We start from the raw sequence: 18,173 nt of genomic DNA on the forward strand, positions 1-18,173 counted from the left end.
CAAACCAGTAAGACCTTCGTTCGTTTTCGAAACACAAATTAAGATATTTTTGATGAAATACAAGAGCTTTCTGGCCCTGCATAGACAGCAATGCAACTATCACGTTCAAGGCCCAGAAACGTAGTAAGGACATCATTAAAATAGTCCATGAGACATCAGTGTTCAACCTTAATTTTATGAAGCTACGAGAATACTTTTTGTGTGCAAAGAAAACAAAAATAACTTTATTTACTGATGCAGGAGCCGGGATTCTGACGTAGAACTTGGATGCGCTGCCGTTTGTTTGCAAGCAGAGGAATGCACAGTTTTGCATACGCATGCGTCATAGTACTGTTGTGAATGCGAGTCAAAGACTGACACGGAAGAGAAGAAATTGTTGAATGAAGTTGTTATTTTTGTTTTCTTTGTGTACAAAAAGTATTCCTGTTGCTTCATAAAATTAAGGTTGAACACTGATGTCTCATGGACTATTTTAATGATGTCCTTACTACGTTTCTGGGCCTTGAACGTGATAGTTGCATTGCTGTCTATGCAGGGCCAGAAAGCTCTTGGATTTCATAAAAAATATCGTAATTTGTGTTTCGAAAACGAACGAAGGTCTTACTGGTTTGGAACAACATGATGGTGAGTAATTAATTACAGAATAAAAATTTTTGGGTGAACTATCCCTTTAAGGTTTGAGTGGTTAACATGAGCCCATTATCCCATTAATGCAACTAGAATGCAACACACTGTGACTTGCCACTTGCGTGTTCACACTTGGCCGGTTCTTTCAACTGAAATGAACTCTGGTGCACAGGACCTACAATATGTTGCCAAATACAGTTACGTCCAGGGCGTGAGAAGCTCCGTCTTGCAGATTTGCGTGTGCAAACAGGAATCTTGGTGCTGTTTTCCTTTGCACATTTTATAAGCTCTTTGTGAGTGAGCTGGTAAAAATACCACCATATGTACAAGCATTTAATGAGCATTTAGCCCAGCACACAGCAGTTTTGGATGTTTGGTAAGTTCACAAAATACACATCATTAAAGCTGTCCAGTCAGGTTGTGAACGTATCCTTATGTCTTTTGTTCTGTATCTTTAATGTCTGGTTCTGTGTTAAAAATGACAGTGTGGACGCTGAGTGAACCAAGGACTAAATGTATCATTTTCTTCTTCAATCCTGACCAAAGGACTGAACTACAAGTGTAAACACTCTTACACACCAATGCAACTTTTTTTTCTCTCTCAACAATGCAGTTTTGACCAGGTTTGGACTGTGTATTTATCTACAGGAAAATAGCTTTATGAACTCTTATTAAAATGTTTAAGAAACATTTTAAATATTTAGTGTAGCCAAAGGCCTCTGAGGACTAGGTGGCGCTGTTAGTATACTGGATTCAGTTTCGGAGTGCTTCTGATTACTTTGTCTTGTCTTCTTTTGTCTCATCTTATTTAGGGTAGATGGTTAAGGCGGAGTCTAAAACAGTAGTACCACTACAAGTGAAAACAAACTAAACTAAGCAGGTCCTCATCTTTTTCTGTGTTTACAATGTCATGGGATTTGCATATGTCATCGTTTCTTACCACAACACAACCCTACACACGAGATAAGGATCAAGATTGCATGGGAAAGTTGAGATCTGTGTGGTGTCCACCAAGGTGAGTTCCCATGCAAAGACAAACTACACAAAACACACAGATACATGCACACACTAAACAGAGGATTGATAGGACCAATGACGTCTGATCGCCCTCATTATGCCAGCAGAAGGACATTGTGAACTTGGATTTCTTCATCCACACTGCCAACATGTGAAATCAGAGACGATCAAATATGCTGCAGCAATCGAAACTGCTATTCTGAAGAAAATATTCCGTCCCGTCCTTCTCTTATATCACTGCTTAATAATATAGCTTCAACATTTAGAGATGGCAAAGCAAAAGAAAATTTGTATAAATGTTTAGTGAGTTACAGTTGACAGCTATGAAGCTCAAGTGTACTAAATGCAAGAAGATTTGCTCAGTGCTGTCATCTACTGGTGTAAAGTGTAGGATGCAGCACATCTCTGTAAGAAAGTTTAATTGTTTACAGCAATGTTCAAAGGCCCTGTGACTTTTACACAATTTCTACCTATTTCCAAATTTTTGAGATTGGAATAACTAGTTAAATATATATTCACTGTAAGATTTGATTTATTTATATGACTTTTCTAGTTTTAGAGGTTTCTTTTAAAAACAGGATACCTCATATATCCAAGTTTTTAAGACCAAAGGAACTCTATTTGACTTGACTTGCAAGGTCGACTTGATTGCACAGATACTATTTGAACTGAACTGAGCTGGATGATAATATCCACGAATCAATGCTGAAATGACTAACTGGAAAATTGAGTGTTCTTGCACTATCGACACTGTTTTTCTGTTTATACAATCTGTATTGTATAAAGCACTATATAAATAAAGGTGACGACTATTTCTTCAAAGAAATATGATTATCTTAAGATGATTTAGTTTAAGATATTTTAAGGTCCTCCACAAATGATTGGTCAATACAGCATTCCAATATTGATAAAACACACAATAGAGTAACGGTCTGAAGTTACACAACCATTCATTAGCTACTGTATATCACTGTACAGCAGCATCTAACCTAATTACATTTTAACATTGTTATTATTATTATTATTTTTAAATGTTTTTGTAATGTAGTAAACCATTTTAAAATGCAATAGCCTATTGTTAAACATTGTGATTCATGATTATACTTACAATATTACAAACTCTTGTATTAATTAAAAGGTTCACCCAAAAATGAATATTCTGTCATTATTTACCCATGTGTCTCTGTGTGTGAAGCCAGTGGGCTTTAATGTTGTTTGCTTCCCAGCATTCTTAAAAATCTATTTTTATATTTTTCACATTAGGAAGCCATACAGAACTGGAACGACATGATAGTGAGTAAATTATGACACTTTTTCTTTTTCTAAAAAAAAAACCCTCTTAAAACTATACTGTAAAAAAATGTCAGACCTCCCCAACTCAAACTTTTCTAGTGACTGATTACGTCTAATTTTTTCCATTGGCCCAATTGGATTTCTGCTAACTCAATTTTATCAATTGTGGCAACAGTCTGTTAACATTGGCTCAATGAGAAATAATATGTTGAGCCAATGGAAAAAACATTAAATCTACCAAAGCATGTTATTGGCCCAATTAAAAATTTTAAATAGTAGTAGCATACATTTTTTGTTTTACCTAATCTAAAAATGTATATTGGCAAATTTATATAGCTAAAGCAACCTTACTGAATTGTTTATACCCCGTTGTCCCAAAAGAAAATGATAAAAAACAAAAACATTAAATGATGATACACTGAACACTGACACATTTTAATACATATTTTAATCAAATCTACAACAATATTGTAAAAATACCTTACAATGATAAATACATTAAAATTTTCTACACAGTAAACCTAACAAAATCATGCATTTTAATTCTCATAAGATACACAAAGTTGATGAATTGCACTCAATAATGCATACAATAATCCAAAGAGTACAATAAATACATTTACAAAGTCTCCTAAGTTGTGAAGCACCACCTCCTCTTCCAGGACAAAGGAGACATTTAGCACACTTGACAGGGCTCTTGAAGTGCAGTTGCTGCTTACTATTCCAGTTTTCACTGCAGTTGTGTGGTTCTCCAATGACTCTGTAAAAAAATAAAAATGTCAATATAAGTCTTCATATAACTTCAATAACTTATGCAGCCTGCATTACACAGAGCCACGTCACACAAATTACATCTAAGAGCTCATAGTATTTGACACTAAAATGGAATTAACATATTCAGTAAGAACTGAGTTAAATACTCACTGTGAAATTCATAGTGGTTCCTTTTCTACACTTCTGACTAAATGGTGCCTCGTAAACTCAGACCTAGCAATGGTGGGTTACACTGATGGGAACAGCAGAAACGTTTTCCTTGGGTCTAATACGTTTAATATAATAATCATAAAGTGAAATAGAAATAACTTAGTTCAATAAATAGTAACTTTAGGTAACTGAGAGATAGGGGTGTGCGATATTGACAAAAATTATATCTCAATATTTTCTGGGATTTTATCGATAACAATAATTAGACTGACGATATTTTGCTGAGTGTGTTTTTGTGCTGACATTTCAAAAAGACTACCGTGGACTCCTAAAGTTTTGATATTCTGCATATTCTGTGTGGTGGTCAGTTCACAGCAGTCATAGAAATTAATCTTTTCCAATACGTTTAAATTGAGTTTTACCTTTTATGGGCATTTTTACCTTCATAAAGACATTTTTCTATAAACGTGCATCATCTTTTGAGTCAAATTCTTACATTTTAGTAGTCAATTAGAATAAGACTGTGCTGTGCTGTTTCCAAGCAAATGAAATCAGTATCAACAAAATGCAAAAAAACACATAAGCTGCATCTGAAGTGGCATTTAGAAACATTTACAATCTGTTTAATGCAGGACATCAACCATTTAAGCTACAGTTACAACTGCATAAATAATGTTCTGATATTTTAAACATAAATACTGATATTTGGAATTATTTGAAAATGAAGATACTTTAAATGTGAAATTAAAGCCGCCAGTAGGTGGCAGCAAGTCACTGTTAATAAGCGAGTCATTGCGATTGAACGAATCATTTCAACGGTTGATTCATTCAGGAACGAAACACCGACATGTTGCTCAAACATGAGACGCAAATTGTAATTATTTCTGTTGGCGAAATAGAGCAAAAACAGGCAATATTGTGTCTAAAACGTAAGTCCCTTAATATTACCATCTTGTTTATTGAGCTATTGTATAAAATCAATATCACATTTGTAATCATGTTGCTTTGTGGTAGAAAAAACGTCACTCTTTGTGTGATATTGATTAACCATTTGAAATTATGTAAATATATACATTTTCTGCCCCCACATCTTGAATTTTGTGATAATTCTAAATGCATTTTAATAATAGACTGAATCATGCAGTGAAAGACACTCCTCTAACCTTCATTACGTAATGTATGCGTGCCAGGGGCGTGTCTAGAGGGGGGGCACGGGGTGGCACCGGCCTCCCTCAAAATATGCTTTTTATTTTCGTTTGCAATGTCCAAGAACAGCTTCACATTTAAATGATTTTGTCTTTAATCAGATGAGAATATGGCTATTAAATATACTATTTGTGTAATATTGACGAGTAAGTTAGTGTATAAATTAATTAATTAAGTTTTTTTTTTTATTATTAGACGAAAAAATGAAATGAAAAAAATGAAAAGGGGACAACAGCAGCAATACATTCAAGGTTTCTTCAAGAAGAAACCATGTCAAAGAGAGGTAGATACAGTGCAGTGCAGGTCAGAGCCAATCCACCCAGCAGGGCCAAGTTGGCCAGCAAATTAGCAGGTCAGAGCCAGCCAGAGAGCGCCAGTGAGGACTACACCAGCAGCCATCTATCTGCAGCAATGGGTGAAAGTCAGAACATGAATTTTTTTTTACAAAAGGTTCACTAGACACAAACACACACACATCGTCTGTTTGGACAATAAAAATTGAGAACAAGTATTGTCTGATCAGTGGTTTTTATTTATTAAAAGAGAGATGAGTTGTCCTGGTGCTTCTGCAATGCCATTTTTATGCCATCCCACTTGTGTTGGGGCACATGACTTTTCCTATATGGACCCCCCCTGGCTGGTTCTTGGTCCCCCCTGTGCCACCCCATTAAAAAAATCCTAGAATCGCCCCTGATGCGTGCACTCTGTAGGTGTTTTGTTTGGTTTTTGCGATATAACATTACTCATAATTTCAAACCCCACATCGTTAAAACAGCAATTACGGTATTATCGCACCTCTACCGAGAGATCAGTATGAGCTAAACTAGGTTATAATTACGCCAACATGATACAAAGGCGTGAATTGACCGTTATTCTGCAAAATACAATGCAATTTATATAAAATGTATTGTGTCCTAAAGTAAAACATTCGGAAACTCGGTTTAATTCGTTTAGCGAATACTTACGTTAACTTATCAGAGACGGTACTTTAATGTAATGTAACGTAACGTTAATATCATACCCAAGTTTTTCGTTTTTATGTCGAAATTACTGAGACCTGCACTCTGTTTAACTTAAACATGTCTTAATAAAGACAAAGTTCATTACTCGCCATAACTTTAATGATGGAAAATCCGTCTGGAAATGATGTTTTGTCGCTGCTCGGCATCGGCTCCGCTCTCTCGCGCAGACACTCGGGCGCATGCGTACATGCGTTTTATGCTGCAAGGCTTGTTGGGCCAACACAGATTTTTCACTTCTGCTTGATAGATTGGCTGAGCACAATTTAATATGTTGGGTGAATATATATTTTTAATTTTAACTTCAGACCTTCAGCTAAAATTAGTACGATGTATTTTTTTGTTTGGGGGTAATTTTTGGGAAGCAGTTTGTTGAGTCAATGTTTATTTGTCAGTTTCAACAATTTTTCAAAATGTAAATTTTTTACAGTGTAGCCATCTCTGTTCTTTTCCTAGCTATTCTTTTTATTTGTTTTCTTTCTATTTATTTATTTAAAAAAATAATAATACATAATAATCTATATGTACTGTGTTAGACTAACCGAGTCACAGCACTAAGATATTATTGCTCTCTTGTTGGTTTTGATTGCTTCTATTTTACTCAATTGTAAGTCACTTTGGATAAAAGCGTCTGCTAAATAACTAAATGTAAATGTAAATTTTTGGGGGTTGACTAGCCCTTGGCCCAAAGTAAGTAATGGTGCCTTCATACCTAATTGTTTTGTTGTGTATTTTAGTACAGCTTGAATATTGTATTGGTTAAGCAAATGAGTCAGGGTTTAGATAGATAGTTAGTTAGTTAGTTAGTTTGGTTGGTATGCCATAACCATACCATTCTGCTGGTGAACATTCAGAAGTAGCTCTGAATAGCCGACAACATTTTTTCAACATATTCCGAAGTTTTTAAAAGTTTTAGAAAGAAGTCTCTTATGTTCACCATTTATTTGATCACAAATACAGTAAAATAAAGTAATATAATTAAAAGTAACCATTTTTTAAAATTTTAATATATTTTAAAATATTTTCCTGTGATGGCAAAGCTGAATTTTCAGCATCATTAGTCCAGTCAGTGTCACATGACCCTTCAGAAATCACTCAAGTGCACTTGGGTTCTGCAGCAGGACAATGATTCCAAACACAGCAGCAAGTCCACCTCCGAATGTCTCAAGAAAAACAAAACAATTCTGCAAAGAAGAGTGGGCCAAAATTCCTCCACAGCGATGTGAAAGACTCATTGCTAGTTATTGCAAACGCTTGATTGCAGTTGTTGCTGCAAAGGGTGGCATAAGCGGTTATTAGATTTATTATAGGGGCAATTACTTTTTCATGTAGGGCCAGGCAGATTTGGACAGTTTTTTTTCCCCTTAATAAATGAAATCATCATTTCCAAACTGCATTTTGTATTTACTTGGGTTATCTTTGTGTAATATTAAAATTAGCTTGATGATCGGAATCCTTTAAGTGTGACAAATATGCAAAAAAAAAAGGGAAGGTGGCAGAAACCTTTTCACAGCACTGCATTTGTAAAAACAGTAATGCATGCTTTCTGGATTCTCTGATTTACTGTAATTTTTTCCCAGTGTACTGCCTTTGACGTCACTAGACACAGGACTGTGTGTTATTGTGTCATTTCTCATCTGTGTTATTGTGTCATTTTCTTGATGATCCAGAGTGATTCATCGCATCTCAGGTAATCAGCTCAAACTGCCCTAAAGTCCCCCAACATCTGGGGAAACGGGTCGCCAGGTCTCAGTTATACCCTCATTAAATCTAATGTAACTCTAATTTATCTGTGCCCCCTTCCACTTCACTTTCTCCTGGTCAACAATAATAGTTATCTGCCAATATGAACATCCCGTAGCTGCGCTATATGGGGGTGGTGAAGGCCTCAGAACTAATTTGGCAGGGAAACGTTGATGACAGACTGTCTGTGGGTGACTAGGCTTGAATTTCAGGCCTGTTTTGTGACTGTAAAGCGATACGCCCTCCTCCCAGTCTACTTTCTTGCACCCTAAACCTCTTTAATTTCATGTTTTTCCACAAAACTAAACCCAAATCTTCTCATAAGCCATTGTGTCTGTGGCGCTTTCCTTCGCTCTTGCACTTTCTCAGAACATTTCCCTTAATATATGCAAGACAGAATGAAATCATTACTTAATAAAAGAAAATAACAGATCAGTTATACCAAGAGTTTTGAAGATGCATAAATGTGTAACTCTGGACTAATTATTAAAACACCTGCTTAACAACATGCATCTCTCCTCCCACAAGCACCAATGGTTTTTCTTTTTTTCAAAAGGGTGGACGTGCAATTGTGTGTGTGTAACGGCACAGGTTCACAGCGACAGGCGGTACTTAAATATTAAAGGCTCTGGGGAAGCACACCATTGTTTGCCCTCCATTTCAGAGAGGCAGTTGTGGTTGGTTGGTTGAGAGAGAGAGAGAGAGAGAGCAAATAGCAACAAAGACGGAGCCCGTGCTGCTGGGAACTGCAAGGACAACTTCAGGAAAAGCAACAGAGGGTGCACTCAAGTGTTAAACTACCTGACAAAGGATGTGAAGCATGGAGAAACCAAGACAGACTCGGCTGTAAAATGTTGACAGAAGTTGGACTTTTGGTACATTAAACATGGATGGAATTGCAAGCGGAACGGCAGAACCTCAAGAGACCGACAGCACACAGAATAGACACAAGGATGAAGTGGACAGGTAGACCCTCTGCATGGAAAATTCATTTTTGAAGTTACAGGAAATTGCTTTTGTGATATTAAAATAAGATGTATTTGAATTTATGCTCGTTTCAAGTGGAAATGAAATACAAAGAATGACAAAAAAAAATCATTTATTCACAAAAAATGTCTTTTTTATATATTAATTTAAAAATAATTTTCTTTATCATTTTTTTCTTAAGATTATGCGTGTTTCTTTTTCAATTTTAATATCATTTAATTATATTTGCAACGATGAATTCTATTAAATAAACATATGGTTCCTGCTCTCAGTATAAAGAATGAAATTACTTTGACAAATCATGCAAATAAAACTTTTTTCATCAAATATTTCACATAAGTTGATTGAGCACATTGTATGTTTATGTGTTGTGTTTGTTTGTTTGTAATAAAAAGAACACTGTTAGAGGTTAAGAACCCACAGTATACAGATCTTTTAGTATTACATCTTGTGTATACGAATTTCATTGCTGCCGGCCACTAATAGTAAACAGATACATGCAGCTCGGCTTACACACTCTTTAACGGCTGACCTTGTGTGTCTAGAATAGTAAAATATTGTGGGGAAAATGTAAATGATTAGTTTTTGGTTTGGTGGCATTTTTGCAATTTTAACCAACAAAGTCATTTTTAGTGGATGTTGCTTTGATATTTTCAGGAACATTATACATAATACATTTATTGCTGGCTCTGTACTGGACATTTTAGGCCAGTTATGTTGGCCACAAATAACCAACCATTAGAAAGTCAGCACTGAACATCTCAGGCAAACACACGGCGATGTTTGTATCATATTGAGCTCATTCTGTAGGGTCTTGGATGAGGTTGGGCCTGCGTCTGAGGCTCCTGTGGAAGGGGACGTGGAGGCTGGAGCACAGAACTCCAGGGACAGTCGGAAACTGGACTGCATCATCTGCTACAGTGCGTATAATCTGGGAGAGAGACTCCCCCGCAAACTCTACTGTGGTCACACATTCTGCCAGGCCTGTCTGAAGCGGCTGGACACCCTCATCAATGAGCAGGTGGGACACAAGCTACCATAACAAATATCACTGTTTTTGCTTAACAAACTGTTTATTTCAAAGTGCAAATACAACAATGTTCACTCAGCTTTTGGATTGCGCGTGGAGAATTGCTAATAATATAGCTTTAACTTATTGTAGTCGGATCACTGCAATGTAAAAAAAAAAAAAAGCTTAAAAAGTTCAATTGCTGCCTGACTTCCTGAAGAGATTAACCAAGTTTTTACTTTCAGATATCGCTTCCAGATCATTTTTTCCCCAAATGTTAAATTGTTCAAAAATCAGCACCTTTTCATTCCATTTAACTTTATGAATAATGAGCAATTATATTAATTAACTACAAATACTAGATTTTGTTAACATCACAACAGTGTCTGCACACAAATTAACAGAAATCCTAGCCTCTTATTGTTACAAAAGAAATAAATAAATAAAAAAATTTTGTTTTTATGACATTACCTAAATAAATTACTAATGTTCTTAGGAGCATTTTTGCAAAAAGCTGTTATCTTCCATAACTTAAAAGAGCTGTAGGCTATTTTGTTTAAAGGGAACGCGAAAAAAAATTACAATCAGATTTGCTTTGTTCAGGGGCCTTGACTTTTTGTCATCAACCAATGGCATGAGACTGGAGGCGGGACTATCTGTCTGAACCAATGGAGATGCTTAATAAATATGTTTGGAAACCATCACTGTTTTTGCAGAAAAAAACGAGAGGGTTTGTTCATATATCATTAACCTGATCTGATATATATTTAACATTTTCTTCCTATGAACATTGAAATGTTTTTATGGCTTCTGACAGAATTTTAATAATTGTGATGAATTGTAAACCTGGCTTTAATAGATTTCTTTTCTGGAAATATATGCAAATAACTTAATTGGGCAATGCCTCATTTACATATTTAAACATTACATCATTTATGTCTTACAACTTGTAATACAAAACAACTGATTTAGGTGACATAATCAGTCATCTGGGGAAGCTATTAATTTTAACCATTTCACCTGTTGTGTCTTGACTTGCAAACTTTTAACTTGGGTTAAAAATCAAACTAAATTAAGCTTGTTTTATAACATAATGAACTTTGCGCTATTATTGAACTAAACTGAATCAACACTGAAATGACATGAGCTGAATAATGATCTTGTAGAGCTGCTTTATAACCTAAAATGATTTTGATTAATAATTAATGAACATTTATTGCAACAATGAAGCTGTTGTTGCTAAACTAAATTAAGCTGAAAATGACTATTATCTTTTCAGAACTGCTATAAATCTCAAATTAAATTGTATTAGTTTCAAAACCGAAGAACTTTGCAACATTAGGTTATTTTCTTGTTTATTACAATGAAGTTGTTTTGAAACAGTCTGTATTGTAAAAAGCTGTATATAAACGTGATTTGAATTTTTAATTTTGACAGTTAATACACTGTATCACACACCACAGCTGAGCAGGGTCAGATGTTTGTAACTGATGTGCTTTTTCCCTTAGATGTGGATCCCCTGTCCACAGTGCCGGCAGAACACTCCTCTACCTCGCGGGGCGCCACTGGTCTAGACCTAGACCTGGCAGCTTTTCTGGGTGTTAAAGCTGAAGTGGAAAACCAGCGAACCTACAGCCAGAAAGCACCGCTGGAGACCAAGTCCTCCTTTGTAAAGCAGCCAATCACAGATCAACCACCCTCAGCATGGGCCAATGTGGCAGTGGCAGAGCATCGCTTCCACAGAAGCCCTTGTTGCAAGCACTGCCTGCTCTGCTGCTGGTGGTGCTAGATTCACGTACATTACGCATAAAAACGTTTTACAGTGGATATCCCACTGTCTGGAAACCACAGATTTCTTTACAGAATTGCCTGGGACAATAAAATACATTTTATTTGGATACCCAGTGGATCTGTAATATGTCAAATTCTGCTCAGTGATCAAAATGGAATAGGGTACATGGACATGAGAGACAATTCAAGAATGGACAGATGGATTTCAGATCTTAGATAATTCACTAGAATAAAGAGTTGCTTGTTACAACAATTCAAACTGTGGGGAACATTTGGTTGTATTTCTGTTTTAACTGAACCAAACTGTCAATCAGCTTCTAATTCAAAGATCTCCTTTGTTGTTTTCCAGCTCTTTAAAACTAAACTTAATAAAAAATACAAAACAGTAGGACAAAAATTAAAAATTAAAATGCATCAAGACAAACAATCTCATTCCGCCATCCAGAGTTTGAAGGTTCGGTCATAAGAGCAGGTAGCAATGAGCTGTCCGTCAGGTGAAAGGTCAAGTCCCATGACCTTCCCTTCATGACCTGCCAGAGTCTTCAGAGGTGACCAGCCAGGATGGGTCCACACTTTGGCTGTGTTGTCATATGCACCAGTCAGCAAAAAATGCCCATCGTTAGCTAAAAGGAAAAGACTCTGTTAATATTGACACTGCAAAAGTGTTGCACAAATTTGCAAGTTTAGTTGAGGTGAATGACACATTCACTTTGACAGTCAGTAGAACTATGGACCTACGAAAATCCTATAAAATTTTTGTTCACCCAAAACCCATGTGACTTTTTCTTTTGTGGAACGTCCACAGTGCTTTTTTATTTTGGGAACTTACTGAGATTGCTGAGACTAGGGGCGAGTAAAGGATGAGTATTTTTATGTTTGAATGAATAATCTCTCAATGACTGATAATAAATGTACTCTTGACTACTTACGTTGGAATTTAACTGAAGACACAAGGTTCTCATGGGCAGGAATTGTGTACATACACCTTCTATGACGAAGGTCCCACACTTTACAGGTGTTATCTCCACTTCCTGTTGCTGCGTGAAAGCTGTACAAGGAAGATTTCAGGGTTATCAGAGCTTATTAATAAAGCTCAAATACCAGTAAATAGCCTTACTAAATCATTTAAATATCCATATGCCCTTTCTTTTACTTACCCGTTTGGTGAGAAATTGATGCTATAAATCTCTTTGTGGTGGCCTTCCAGGAACATGATACAACGACCAGTACGCAGGTCCCAGACACGAGCAAATGCATCCAAACCACTGTATGAATAACATTAACCACAACTGAAAGATTAATAAGCCAAATATAAATCATTTTAAACAACCAATCAAAAATATAATACAAGTCAAATATAATTATATAAAAATACATATAATTCAACCAATCAAAAGTAGACTGAATGAACAATCACAAAATAAAATGCAAGACTAAGTGGTTCCTTGGTAATGCGAATATCGCAGGACCAATGCTGCAATCAGAGGAATCAGGGTTAAGATTAGGAACCATGTATGATGGATTAAAGATCATTTTTCATTTGGCTGGTCTTACACTAAACATACTTGGACTCCTAAGAACATCAAAGTAACTGTATAGACTTGTGTTGTGCTTGTTCCTTTACAAAAACAGTGGAGTGCCTCTGGGTTCAGTGCGAGGCCCTTACCCAGTTCCTGCCAGAGAGCCATCTGGGTGGAAGTGCAGGTCATGGACACCTTTACTATGACCCTCCTGATGCAGAATTTCTTCTTGGGCTTCAAGATCCCAAAGTCGCCATGAATTATCATAGCTAAAGAGCAAAAAAAAAGAAAAAAAAAGAAAAGACAATTCTGTTAAATATATGACAGAAAAGTTTTATCCCAACACCAATATTTATACCATTGTTTTGCATTTACCTCTAAAAAAAAAAAAGTAGATAAAACAGAAAACAAAAAAAACATTCATACCAAGTTGTTCCCAGAAACCGCCCAGAGGGATGCCAGGCCACCCGAGCCACCCTCATAGAGTGCCCCTCAATGTCTGCTACAGGCTCATCACTACAGATAAGAACAGGTAAATGTTACAATGTTTTACTTCAGAAATTGAGACAGAAATTTTAATGAATACCAGTAATATACACCTGTCTAAACTCCACAGCTTAACAGATCCATCTACAGCACAGGATGCCATATTGACATCCGACTCCTCGAGTGTGAGTGTGGCTTGAGGGTGAAAGCTAATCGCTCCCACATTGGTATTGTGACCTGAGAAAGAAGAGTTCACCTTCAATGAATCCAGTGGTAAAAGTTGTATTGTAAACAGGAATGGAAAAAAAAGAAAAAAAGAAAACACTTCAAGGATAAACACTACAGAACATATGTTATATTTACCTCTTAATGTGCGTACAAGTGTACAATCTGGAACTTTCCACAATTTACACAAGCCACTCCTACAACAAAGTAATAGTAGTAATTATTTAATTTAAATGCCATGTCAGCATCTAAGGCTATCTGGATGGCAAAAATGGAGTTGGATTAATACAAGAGTACATATTTGGATTAGTACAAGAGAATACATACACAAAATAAAAGCCAAGCAAACAAAAATACAGCAGTTAAAATGATACAAGATTTTTTTTTAATTAACGTGATTAAAAAAAATATATATTCTAAAATCTTTTTCTGATACAATCTCACTAAACAAGTCCCTGAGTGAGCGCTCCTACAACAAAGTAATATTTCATACATGTTTTTGTATCAAATATAACAAGCCTTTTAAAACATGCTTCTTAATCCATGCTCAAACATATTTTAAAATATTTAGAAATTATTTTTGTTTCCAAACATTCTTTTTGTAAATAGTTTATTAATCCAGAGAATTTTATGTTCAAACAAGTCCTACAACAGACATTATGGCCAACAACCAGCCTGCAAATAATAATACTAAAAAAATAAAAAATAAATAAAAAAAAACTGTTAAAGTGTATAAGAAAGATCACTTCTATTTTACAGGCAAAATGGTCACTCCAATTATTTATTTTTATTAGTTAAAGTAAGTCTCCTAATAAGCATAAACTACTCCAAGCACTACTTTTGAAAGCATCCTAACTTTCAGGATTGTTCTAAGCATCTTAGAGAAGTAGCCACAGTTCTTCTATGTATTTCTGAGTTGCTTCTGTCTCGTCATGTAATTTAATTAAGGCTGTCTCAATGATAGCATGCCTCTGTTGTAGGATTGTTACAATACTTGTGAAAGCTATGTTTGGAAATCTAAAATTGATGATTCCCACTGGCATACAAAGCATATATAAATAATCTTCTTAAAGCAAATGTTTTTGTGAATGAAATGAATAAATAACAATTAAATATAAAAGTAAAACATACCATGAAGCAGTCACAAGCATCTTAGAGTTGGGGCTAAACTGGCAGTGAGATATTGGACGGTCATCACCAATTTGGCTGCAGAAGTTATTCACATTCTAAATAAAACAATAATAATTACATGCATCATTAAAAGTGAAAGAAAATGACAACATCATAAGCCTGTGTCTTTTTCTACTTTCTTGGCATACCCGTAGGGTCTTGTGAAGCTCTTGCTGTTTAACTGTTCTTGTAGACTCTGGAATCTCTTTTTGTGCCCTTGCAGCATCTAACCTTTCCACTGCTCTGGAGAACCAAACAAAAATACAAAACTAGCTTTTAAAACATACAATATATATTTTGCTGTATTTTATATTTTGATTGTTAGATGCAGGAAAGTAATCTGTTCTCGGTTTACCTGGGTAGTGAATACTTGGCTAACCAAATACGTGCCTCTTTTAGAGATGAAGGTCCTTCATGGTACCATGTCTGCTGATACTGCACAGACAATCACCTTCCATTAGTCGTTCAAATCTATGACAGTCTACTATAACCTCCTGAAATTAAGATCAAACAGGTGTTCTTACCTCATCTTGAGTCCGTTTTGATTTTTCATCCTCTTTCTTTGATTTCTTCAAGGCATCAGGACCAACTACTGAAAGAATGTTCCTCAATCTGAGAGGAAAAAAACAATCAGAAACCACTAAATCTGCCTGGAAATAGGTTTTTTCAGTTTTATTCTGTCATTTGAGATATGGTGTTTACGCAATGTCATACACAATGTGCAGAAGTACACCACCTTTGGTGCTTTTTTTTTTTTTAAATGAATACTTTTATTGAGCAAGGATGAATTAAATGAATCAAAACTGAATAATATTTATATTGCTGCAAAAAATATATCAAAGTTTATACAAAAATATTAAACAGCACAGTTGTTTTCATGTGTGATGATAAAAAGTTTGAGCAGCAAGTCAGTATATTAGAATGATTTCTGAAGGATCATGTGACATTTGGAGTAATGGCGGTAAAAATTCAGCTTTACCACCACAGGAATGGGTCACATTTTAGAATATATTAAAATATAAAACATTTAAATTAAACTTTAATAATATTTTACTGTATTACTGTTTTACTTCATTTTTGCAGCATCAAATAAATGTAGACCAATGTTAGCTTCAAATATAAACACCATGTTCAAAATCAGTAATTTCTCCAAAAGTGAAAATCCCCAATTATATTTTTCTATATTTATATTTGTATTTCTTTTGTTTGTCGGTCAGATGGTATAATGTCTGGTTTTCACATCTAAGTGGGCAATTCTTGGCCAGAATATGCTGCAAAGTTTACCAAGAGTCATAAAAATCTGGCCACCCACCTCTCTCGTCTGTCTGCAGGCCCCTCCCCAAACAGCATGATTGGCTCGCCAAGAGCTCGGAGGCAGGCCTTGACCTCTACATCATCAGTAGAGACCGTGATTTGTCTCGCTCTCTTTCTTCGCTCAAACTCTGCCAGCACTTCTAACTGTCGCTCACTCACACGGTCCTCCATCTCCATAGACTCACCTGAGGAGAAGAAAACAAGAAACAAATAATACTGCTAAAGAGCAAACACACATCATTTCCAGTCACAAACAGTCACAGATTAACCCTGTAAAACCTGATTTTTGAACAACAACAACAACAGAAGAGTTTTATGTTTTGTATCCTGTTTGATGCATCAGGCTTTTATGGCCAGTATAATATGATACAATAAAAACACAGAGCTAATGTTTGAGGTGGTAAAAACAACAACAACGTTTTATCTATAGGCCCAAACTGAGCACAAATATGCAATTTGGTACAAATAGTCACTCTATAACTCCCACTTACGTCCTAGTAAGATGATATTTAAGCTTTATGAGCTTAGTTTTATGATCAAAGGTCTTTAGCTTTTATATAATTCAATGCAATAAAATAACTAAGAAATTAAGAAATAAATGTTCCTCAAAACCCCAGTGTATCATATTTAAGTAAGATTTGTTAAATAATCTGTATATTTTATATAATTTTTCTAAAAAAATACATTTCAGTCCAGCAAGTATTCATCTTGAAGTATCACTAACATAAAAGTTACTTTTGTTTAATTTTTCTGTATAATAATATTTTCAGCACCGTTTCAATCATGTTGCGAATTTAGAGGCTTTAGAAATCCCAAATGAAATATGCTAGTAATGCTACAGTAGACTTAGGGTTAAAAACACCTCGACAAAATTTCAAGAATTTAGTGGTTTGCAGTTTGGGTTCTGATAATAACATTTGCTATCTCGGAATAACAAACTTACCACTGGAGATATTAATATGTCCAGCCTCAATGCCAGCTTTAACAGCATCTTTGGCAGAGGTAGATTTTCCCTCACGGCTGAGACGCTCCTTCTCCTTTTCTTCAAGGCTTCCATAGAAGATCCTGGCCTTTTTCACAATTGGAGCTTCGTCTTCATCCGACATCTTTTCAACTATTTGTCCAACAACCACAGAGTATCTGATATGAAAAACAGGCATAATTTTATTTACAAATAATGTATGGACAGTTCTACATCGTACATTGTTAGCCAACCTAACGTTTACTTTGGTTGATGATATATAAAACATTATTAAATAGCGCTATTAAAAGTGTTATTTCTGGAGGACATAAATTCAGCAAACGATAGGACATACTGGCCACCATTCAGTGTCAGATGCGTGAATAACTTGTGCTCTTAAACTAACAAAAAAGTACTGTGGTAGTACTGTGATATTCTAGCAATTACATTGAAGCACCAAGTAAATACCATTGTATATGAATACAGCAATCATTCAGTATTATATTAATACCACATGATATATTACTGTAACGATACCACAGTAAGTTACTTTTGCAGAGTGTTCAGAAACTAATTTTACCTGAACCAAGAGAAGCTAATGAAAGATAAACACAACCAGCTCATCTAACTCTTCACTTACCCTTTATCCTTTAACAAACGCACAAATAGCTTCCTTCAAAAAAGATTGTTTATATGAAACCTGATGTGTATTATCTACAAACACGACCACACGACGCGGGCTACCAGGCGCACAGTATGTCCGTCATATCCGCCTGTTTCTTCTTCTTCTTCTGTTTTTTGGCGCGTTGTATTCTTTGTGCATATCGCCACCTACCTTTGCTGTTGTGCAGTCATTATTTATTTATAATCCGTTTTTCCTT

At 35.5% G+C, this 18,173-nt stretch overlaps 2 protein-coding genes across 2 annotated transcripts; one reads left to right on the forward strand and one right to left on the reverse strand.

Annotated features, from left to right (window-relative positions):
* The first annotated feature begins 732 nt into the window (after window positions 1-732).
* On the forward strand, window positions 733-11,723 carry rnf224 (ring finger protein 224). The gene is given in 6 exon segments (XM_058777383.1): window positions 733-1,642; window positions 2,908-2,937; window positions 8,386-8,795; window positions 9,627-9,837; window positions 11,334-11,379; window positions 11,382-11,723. Coding segments are annotated over 4 exon segments (570 nt in total). The 5' UTR covers window positions 733-1,642; window positions 2,908-2,937; window positions 8,386-8,715; the 3' UTR covers window positions 11,615-11,723.
* On the reverse strand, window positions 11,691-18,142 carry prpf4 (PRP4 pre-mRNA processing factor 4 homolog (yeast)). The gene is made up of 14 exons (XM_058777382.1): window positions 17,933-18,142; window positions 17,275-17,471; window positions 16,330-16,516; window positions 15,542-15,629; window positions 15,373-15,452; window positions 15,167-15,260; window positions 14,979-15,073; window positions 13,986-14,044; window positions 13,736-13,859; window positions 13,563-13,652; window positions 13,283-13,405; window positions 12,774-12,881; window positions 12,546-12,664; window positions 11,691-12,239 (listed from the first exon to the last, which is right to left on the reverse strand). The coding sequence occupies exons 2-14, from the start codon at window positions 17,435-17,437 to the stop codon at window positions 12,046-12,048; spliced, it is 1,524 nt and encodes a 507-aa protein (XP_058633365.1). The 5' UTR covers window positions 17,438-17,471; window positions 17,933-18,142; the 3' UTR covers window positions 11,691-12,045.
* Window positions 18,143-18,173: the final 31 nt, after the last annotated feature.

The sequence above is a fragment of the Onychostoma macrolepis genome, chromosome 05 (genome assembly GCF_012432095.1).
Source record: "Onychostoma macrolepis isolate SWU-2019 chromosome 05, ASM1243209v1, whole genome shotgun sequence".
In the NCBI taxonomy this organism is placed as follows: domain Eukaryota; kingdom Metazoa; phylum Chordata; class Actinopteri; order Cypriniformes; family Cyprinidae; genus Onychostoma; species Onychostoma macrolepis.